General features: G+C 35.9%; 1 protein-coding gene across 4 annotated transcripts in view; it reads left to right on the top strand.

Annotated features, from left to right (window-relative positions):
• The window catches only part of LOC144969002 (uncharacterized), a 107482-nt gene that overhangs the window by 89634 nt on the left and 7848 nt on the right, over positions 1-10000 (top strand). For all 4 annotated transcript variants that reach the window (XM_078907939.1, XM_078907938.1, XM_078907937.1 and 1 more), the window contains 3 exons: positions 1921-2013; positions 8126-8407; positions 9733-9845. In XM_078907939.1, coding sequence (XP_078764065.1) covers positions 1921-2013; positions 8126-8407; positions 9733-9845 — 488 coding nt within the window. The remainder of the gene's footprint in view (positions 1-1920; positions 2014-8125; positions 8408-9732; positions 9846-10000) is intronic.

The following is a 10000-nucleotide window of genomic DNA, read 5'->3' as shown; positions in this document are numbered from 1 at the left end:
TTTCTTGTGGACGAGAAGACCCAAATCAACTGAGATAATATAACCAATTTCCAAGGTTATCTTGAGAGTAAAGTGATAATGACAATAGTGATGATTGGGACTTAATAATATTGTGAGAGAAACCACAACTAACGTAGGTAGACCAGGAATTTGATGGGTGACAATAATAATTTCAAAATTACGACCAATAATATGTTTTACCCTTGTCTTTTGACTCGGATGTGTTACCCTTGGGTAACGCACTCTTCCGTTTCTGATGTTACCTTTGGGTAAGGCACTCTTTTGACTCGGATGTGTTACCTTTGGGTAACGCACTCTTCCGTTTGTGATGTTACCTTTGGGTAAGGCACTCTTTTGACTCGGACGTGCTACCCTTGGGTAAAGCACTCATTCGACTCGGACGTTGTATAGAATTCTAATACAAAAGGCGACTGGCGTATATTGCAATCAATTAAAATTATATTTCCTGTTGTTCCCTTTAGGAATTGAATTAAGCGCTTTGAAACTGAAACCGTGATAAATATGTTTGTTTTTTAAATTTATAAATTCTTATTTTGATGAGCATTGTTAAATAAATCATTTTAAAATGGAAAAGAGGAAAACAAATATTTAATGAAAGGAGAAAAAAAAACACACTCGCGTTCTCTCAATTTCGTTACTTAACAATAATAATCATAAAAGATTACTTCCATTTAGCGCTTTACGTTGAAACCTCAAAGCGCTTATAATTTTGTATAGATGCGCCTTCTTTGACTATTCTATCTTTGTGAATAAACAACATTGTCGATGAATGATCAAAAATCACTTCCGAATAGATTGGCTTGTATACTATTGTTATAGTATTGATATTGATGCTTTAGAGATTTCTATGTGATTTCCATCAATCCTGCACTGTCGTTGATCACAGCACTGACCTACTCTAAAAAAATTAAAAAATAACACACTTTTACGATTTGGACCAGAAAAATCGGCCTTCAATTATTATATTAGCAATTTCGATTAAATCGATCCTCATCTTTATCAAAAACTCTCTAACTCAGGACTTGAAGGGGTGTGATAGTTTGTTTTGTTTTTTTTTTTGAAAAGATAAATTTTGAATCATTCAAAGCTATCGATATTTTAATTAATCCCAAATTTTCTGGTCCGTTTTTGTTTGTTTTTGTTTTTCGGATGTGTTATTTTTTTATTTTTTTTTTTGTTCAGAGTAGTTCAAAGCAGTCATTCATTGAGATTTACACACACAGCATTGAAATGAAACAAAGCTTTCATTGTGAAATAGATTACACGCTGTTCACGTTCCTGTCATTTGTGACCCACCGTGACAATCTGGTATTGTGTCGGGATGGAATAACGGATGCCGAAAAGTCAATTATTGATTAAGTTAAAATAATCGGCAGTCAATTTTTGGATTTTGGCCATTCGTGGAATTGTTATTCATTCTTCTTAACAAACAAATAAACACAACTTCGTTTTTATAAATATCCAAAGCATCCGACAATAATAAAAATGTAATAAAACCTTCAATCTAATTTACTAAGACTGATGATGTGGTGATTTTGGACGTTTCGGGTTTCCCCTTTGTTAACGAAATACGATGAATGGGACATTAAAAACGTTTTTAGTGGCTTATCCATCGTGCTCTATTGACAAAGGGGATAAACCGAAACGTCCACACCATAATATGCCTTTGTAAAATGACTTGAAAGCTTTAATTCCATTTCATTGTTCTTATTTATTTGTTGAAGCTTCCGGAAGCAACATTTGCATTAAATCATCCAAAATAATACCTTTTTTTGAATCCGTGGGTCAAACTGAAAACAAAAACGTTTCAAATTCAAATCCAAAACTCATTACTGAAGGTCCACTAAGGCCTCACCGATTGTTGTCATGTTCGCTAAAGTCATGGTGCGACCTTTGCAGATTCTTGAGGATGCTCCCAAACCTCGGGAGAAAAAGAAGAAAAATAAGAAGAAGAAGAAACAGGAGGCCAATGAAGAAGATGAAGCTGATGAGGTGAGATAGAAATTAGATCATAAACTCACCCACCAACTAACTAACTCACTCATTCATTCACTTATCAACTTACCCACTAATTCACTCAAATATTCAATGACTTACTAGCCCACTCAATTCGTCATTCACTCACTCACTCATTCACTTATCAACTTACCCAATAATTCACTCAAATATTCAATGACTTACTCGCCCACTCAATTCGTCATTCACTCACTCAGTTATTCACTCACTTAGTTAATCTATCGATCACTCAGTTATTCGCTCAGTTTCTCTATCAACTCAGTTATTTACACTCTCATTTATTCACTCACATAGTTATTCACTAATACAGTAACTCTATCGATCACTCGATTATTTACTCACTCAGTTATTCACACATTCATTTACTATATCGATCACTCAATTATTCACTCACTCAGTTATTCACACATTCATTTACTATATCGATCACTCAATTATTCACTCACTCAACTCACACAGTTATTCACTCACACAAGTATTCAATCACTCACACAGTTATTCACTCACACAGTTATTCACTCACACAGTTATTCACACATACAGTTATTCACTCACACAGTTATTCACTCACTCAGTTACTTTATCGATCGCTCAATAATTCACTCAAACAGTTATTCACACATACAGTTATTCACTCACACAGTTATTCACACACACAGTTATTCACACATTCAGTTATTCACTCACACAGTTATTCACTCACACAGTTATTCATTCACTTAGTTTTTCACTCACACTGTTATTCACACACACAGTTATTCACACACACAGTTATTCACTCACACAGTTATTCACTCACACAGTTATTCACTCACACAGTTATTCACACACACAGTTATTCACTCACACAGTTATTCACTCACACAGTTATTCACTCACACAGTTATTCACTCACACAGTTATTCACTCACACAGTTATTCACTCACACAGTTATTCACTCACACAGTTATTCACACAAACAGTTATTCACTCACACAGTTATTCACTCACACAGTTATTCACTCACACAGTTATTCACTCACACAGTTATTCACTCACACAGTTATTCACACACACAGTTATTCACTCACACAGTTATTCACTCACACAGTTTTTCACTCACACAGTTATTCACTCACACAGTTATTCACACACACAGTTATTCACTCACTCAGTTATTCACTCACACAGTTATTCACTCACACAGTTATTCACACATACAGTTATTCACTCACTCAGTTATTCACACACACAGTTATTCACTCACTCAGTTATTCACTCACACAGTTATTCACTCACTCAGTTATTCACTCACACAGTTATTCACTCACACAATTATTCACTCACACAGTTATTCACACACAGTTATTCACCACAGTTATTCACTCACACAGTTATTCAACACACAGTTATTCACTACTCAGTTATTCACTCACACAGTTATTCACTCACCAGTTATTCTCACACAGTTATTCACACACACAGTTATTCACACACACAGTTATTCACTACTCATGTATTTCACTCACACAGTTATTCACTCACTAGTTATTCACCACAGTTATTCACTACAGTTATTCACTCACACAGTTATTCACACACAGTTATTCACTCACACAGTTATTCACACACAGTTATTCACACACAGTTATTCACACACACAGTTATTCACACACACAGTTATTCACACACAGTTATTCACACACACAGTTATTCACACACAGTTATTCACACACAGTTATTCACACTCACAGTTATTCACACTCACAGTTATTCACACACACAGTTATTTACTCACACAGTTATTCACACACACAGTTATTCACTCACTCAGTTTTTCACTCACAGTTATTCACTCACTCAGTTATTCACACACACACAGTTATTCACACACACAGTTATTCACACACACAGTTATTCACACACACAGTTATTCACACACACAGTTATTCACACACACAGTTATTCACACACACAGTTATTCACACACAGTTATTCACACACACAGTTATTCACTCACACAGTTATTCACGCACACAGTTATTCACTCACACAGTTATTCACATACACAGTTATTCACTCACTCAGTTATTCACTCACACAGTTATTCACTCACACAGTTATTCACTCACACAGTTATTTACACACACAGTTATTCACTCACACAGTTATTCACTCACACAGTTATTTACACACACAGTTATTCACTCACACAGTTATTTACACACACAGTTATTCACTCACACAGTTATTTACACACACAGTTATTCACTCACACAGTTATTTACACACACAGTTATTCACTCACACAGTTATTTACACACACAGTTATTCACTCACACAGTTATTCACTCACACAGTTATTCACTCACACAGTTATTTACACACACAGTTATTCACTCACACAGTTATTCACTCACACAGTTATTCACACACACAGTTATTCACTCACACAGTTATTCACTCACACAGTTATTCCCTCACACAGTTATTCACTCACTTATTTATTCACTCACTCAATTGCTACATCGATCACTCAGTTATTCACCCACTCAGTCAATTGGTCACTCGTCACTCGCTCACTCACGTCGGAACGTGCTCGTTCAATCAATCACTTAACCATTATAGTAATAGCGGAAGTGTTTTATGTACCTATACCAAATTGGACTCTCCTAAGTCGGCACCGACCATGTTAACAAGTTGGAGTTAGGAGACGTGAACCACGACAAGAGATCTGAATATTTCATCTAATGGGTTATTGAAAAAAAAGAAAAGAAAAAAGAAAAAGAAACAAACAATATAAAAAAAACAACCAAAAAATAAAAACGCAATCGAATAAAGTAGTAAATTGTTTTTATTTCTAGGTCGTTATTATAGACGAGTGGTTAAATGGTGAGGGCGATGAAGATCTTGCTTTTGCTGCTGCTGTTACTAATAATAATGATGTGATCACGATGATGACGACGACGAGGACGATGATGATGATGATGAGGATGATGATGAGGATGAGGATAATAGAATAGCTTTTGTTCCCAATCTACATTTTATTAGATATTAAAGCATTATGCCAAATGAATTCTAGTTAATTTTTGTTTTTCCTATTTACAAGAATTTTTGTCTACCAATAATACAACCACAACCATTTGACGACCAATTTCAAGTAAAAACATTTCGGTATGAAGCCTTGGCGTCAAAATAATTCTAAATCATTATTGGACAAAGTTGGATATTATTATCTGAAATATTTCATTGTATTGTATTGTAGTGTTTTTACCTGGACTTTGATTAGATCTTTTTTTTTTTTCATATCTCCTGTCTTTGTAGTTATAACGTTATTTTAAAACCCCAGCACTGGCATAATTTGACAAACCTTTTTTTTTTCATATCTCCTGTCTTTGTAGTTATAACGTTATTTTAAAACCCCAGCACTAGCATAATTTGACAAAACGTCTTTTTTTTTTTTTTGGGCCAGAAAATTCATACCTCATAATATTTCATCCTATTGAAACGATTCCAAAATGCCCAAAAGTCTCCAGCACGATATATTTAAAAAGTCTTTTAACTCACTCAACCCTAACACCGACTATATCCGTAGTATACCCGGGGTTACTTTTACCCCATGCCTATTTATTACATTTTTCTGAGACAAATTATAGGCCTAGTATCAAAGTTAATGTTTTTAGATTTTACATGTTAATCGTAGTTGAATAAAACTATCTATGGACATGCTCATTTTTAATACATTTTTTTCCAATTTTGAAAAGTAGCAAAAAGTTCTAGGATTGAATGAGTTCAAGTCATGAAGTCTCAAGTTAATGATTTTATTTTTTTAACATTATTTTGTTTGGGATTTTTTTTTTTTTTTTTTGTTTTTTTTTTTTTTTTTACATGTCGGCGGGGTCATGTTAATGGATTGTTTCATGCAGAAACGCGTTCTGGCCAAAGTGGAAAGCACTGCCACAATCTCAAAAACTCGTGAACAAAAATGAATGTAACAGCTTCGAGAAAAAAAAACAACAAAATACCAAACACGTCACGTTTCGGTCTCAAAAACCTGCTTCAACCAAAATAATGTTTAAAAAACAATAAAAACTTTAACTCACTCAATCCTAGAGATTTTTGCTACTTTTCAAAAGTGGAAAAAATGTATTGAAAATGAGCATGTGCATAGATAGTTTTATTCAACTACCATTAACATGTAAAAAAACTAAAAACATTAGCTTTGATACTACGCCTATAATTTGTCTCATAAAAATGTAATAAATAGGCATGGGGTAAAAGTAGCCCCGGGTAAACTACGGATATAGTCGGTGTTAGGGTTGAGTGAGTTAATACATCACTTAAAATACAGATAGAATAGACCGCCGTTTTTATTGTTTTTGTTATTGGCTGAAGGAGGTTTTTGGACCTGAAACGGTCTGTATTTGTTTTTTTATTTTTTTTTTTTTTTATTTTTTTTTTTTTTTGTAATTTTTCTAAGCTGTTGACTTTTGGTCATGACTTTTTTTTTACAGTCCACAAGCTTCTGTCATCTTTGCATCAATTTCCCACAACCTTTTAAGTTACTTACACTTTTATTTTACTGCATTTATATATGCCAATCTGCTGATGGTGTTTCTGGTCTGGTGGGTGACGCGATGGAATTTTTCCAATTAACTAATAAGTCCTCCCGTCTCACGTGCCGTGCACGAATCGTGTGCTGTGACTTATCGATGTTGTGTGTATTGATGTGGTTGAAAATAACATCCCTCCCTCCTTCCTTCCTTCTTATGGCTCGTGTGCGTTCTTGACGTTATTTATTTATTTCTATTTCTTAATCCAATAATAATTATTGTGTAGTGATGCATCGCTCACGTGTCGCCTCATCGCCAATCACGTTGTTGTATTTATTGTTGCTGTCATTCCTTTTTTTGCTTGGGTATCATATTATCTGTTCTTAATTTTTTTTTCTCTTTTCTTTTAAATGTTGGGTTTTGTTTTGTTTTTTGTTTTTTGTTGCTGTTTTTTTTTTTTATTATTATTTTTATTTTTTATTTTTTTTTTTTGGGGGGGGGGTTGGTATTCTTGACTTTTATTATTCGTCATTTTTATCGTGATTCAGCATCATCAACGTTATTATTGTCATCTTCGTCCTTTTCATATCTCTATTCATCATCATCATCACATCATCATCATCATCATCATCATCATCTTTATCCTTTTCATCATCCCCAATCATCAATTTCACCACCACCAAGATCATACTACATTACCAACCAAATCGCAACGCCTTGCAATAGGTAGAGAAAGAGAGAGAGAGAGAGAGAGAGAGAGAGAGAGAGAGAGAGAGAGACAGACAGAGAGAGAGAGAGAGGGGGGGGTAAAAAAAAGAGGAAAGTTATTTGGATAATTAAGTTGATTCCAACGACACATAAAATCAAATCCCAGCCAATGTTATTCACCTTTCATAATGTCCGCGGGGTTGGGCGGGAACATGGACTTATGAAATTGGGTTGATGAGGAGGAGAGAGGATTGGCATGGCTAATGCGATTGATTGAAAAAATAGATTTCGTCATTTGGATTTCTTTTTTTTTTTTCTTTTTAAATATCACATTTTTTAAAGACAAGATGAAAGGTGTTTTGTTTTGATTTTTGAGGGGTTTTTTTTTCTTTTTTGTTTTTTTTTTTTTGTTTTTTTTTTTTTTTTTTTTGGGGGGGGGTCGTGTTTTTTGTTTTCTTTTGATTTTTGAGGGCGTTTTTTTGGTTAGGTCTTTTTTTTTCTTTTGTTTTTTTTTTTTTGGGGGGGGGGAGAGGGGGGCGTGTTTTTGTTTTTATTTTTTTTTTCTTGTGGGGAGGGGGCTGGGTGTTTGTTTTTGTTTTATGTTGGGTTTTGTTTGGTTTTTGTTTTGTTTTGTTTTTTGTTGTTTTTTTGTTGTCATTTGTTTTACGGGGAGGAGTTTTGATCAACGAATAAGTTAGTGTCTCCAGCGTGTTTAAAGTTTTCCGTCTTGATTTTGCTTTTTTTTCCATTTTTCTTGAAATGACTGATTTTTTTTTATTTTTCTTTTTATGAACTCATCCCGGCGTGTGCCCATGTTGACATTCTAATCTCGTGTTCGCATTCCCAGTTCCCAACGCACCACCATCACCATCAACAACAACAACAACAATTTCAACAGCAGCAGCAGCAACACGACGACATGGAAAACGGCGACCACAGCATGGCCGCCGCCAACATGGGGATGCCGCGGTCCTACACGCCAGAAACGTCCGACCTAGAGGAGTTCGTGCTCCGCCCGGCGCCTCAAGGGGTCACCATGAAATGCCGAATCACCAGGGACAAGCGGGGCGTGGACAGAAACATCTACCCTACCTATTTCCTTCATTTAGAACAGGACAACGGACGAAAGGTTGGTTCTGTATCTGTATCTGTATGGTTGGCGCTGAAGAAACCAATGGTCTGGTTGTATTTCAGCGGCGTCCTCATTGGGCGCGGGCCCATGTCAGTCGGGCCTTGAAATCGTTTAGGTGTGGTGCCATGATGACCAGTTCATCCAGCCCATTCCATTCCGAGATAGTTCTAATGAAGAAAGAATTTCTGTAGTTTTGTGTTCTTGTCTGTGGTTGGGCAATAGTAGTACTAAACTACCGTACAATGAAAAAAAATAGACACATTTTAAAAATAATTTGACCAGAAAACTCGTCCTTCAATTATTGATAGATTAAAATGATCCTCAGCTTGTCAAAAGCTGTCAAATCTTAAATGTGGAACTTCTTTGAAGTCCGAGACCTGAGAGTTTTTAACGAGATGAGAGTCGATATTTTAAGAACGAGTTTTCTGGCCAACATTTTTTATGTTTGTGTTTTTGTTTTTGTTAGTTTTTTTTTTTGTTGTTTTTTTGTTTGTTTTGTTTTTTGTTGTTTTTTTACTGATAATATGATATAAGCAATTTTTATAGCAACGTCCTTTCCGCCAGATCTTACAGACCTAGATACCCAATCATGGCTGATAGGACAGGGGGGGGGGGGGGCGGTGAAGCGAAGGCTCTACCAACTGAGCTATCGGGACCCTCAAGCTTAAATCTCCCCTTTTTTTCTCTTATCTCACCGTAGTTTGTGATGGATGGAATCCCCCTTAGAGTGGAGGAACATTGCCTACCCCCAACCCCCAACCCCCCACCCCACGGGCCCATAGAGTCCTCATCGGTTCTCTATCTTGCTATCTCCTCTATCCCTCTCAATCATTTATTGACCTTTCCACATTGTGGCTTTATGTCCTTGTTCTTGAATCGACTCATTTGCTTTTTTTACCTGTCGGACCCCGTCTGAAGCCTTTTTTTTTCTTCAGAGAGAGAAAAAGTCGGATGGTATATTTTTCTTTGTAAATCATCTCTCCACTATATTTTGGTCATGTCAGTAATAGGTTTTTAATCAAAAAGGTCTTCTGTAACCAACTCTGAAACGCTTTTGGCGTCCATCTTGAAGTGGCGTCAGTGTGTGACTTTGAAGTGGTTTCAGACTCCGCTACAAGGATATATCGTTCTTGGATTATTGTTTAAAAATTCTGTTGAGCTAATCCCCCTTTGTTTTACATACTTCTGCCTAGATCTATATATTTTAACTGTTCAATCTTCTTCTTTTTACTGGCTTTGTAATGAATTCCAGGTGTAACTAACATCTAAAGACGAATAAAAACGAACATAACAATATTTATTCACCTCTTGTTGTTTGACAGGTCTTTTTACTGGCAGGCAGAAAGCGCAAGAAAAGCGCCACGTCCAACTACCTCATTTCTACAGACCCCACGGATCTCACGAGACACGGAGACTCATACTGTGGGAAACTTAGGTAAAGTGACCCTTGAGGCTATCCATCCCACAGAGATGTTATCCTTTAGAGCAATAGAAAACGGTGGGGGCTGCCTGAAGCCGGTGATCGTAAAATACTAACGAAAGAGTGAAAATGGCGAGGCTTTGTATGGGAACAAAACAGACTCTTTCGTT

This window comes from Berghia stephanieae, chromosome 3 (genome assembly GCF_034508935.2).
Source record: "Berghia stephanieae isolate SIO BIC M18660-M18661 chromosome 3, UCSD_Bste_1.3, whole genome shotgun sequence".
Lineage (NCBI taxonomy): Eukaryota > Metazoa > Mollusca > Gastropoda > Nudibranchia > Aeolidiidae > Berghia > Berghia stephanieae.
The sequence above is the reverse complement of the archived record's forward strand: the minus strand, read 5'-3'. Positions and strand labels throughout refer to the sequence as shown.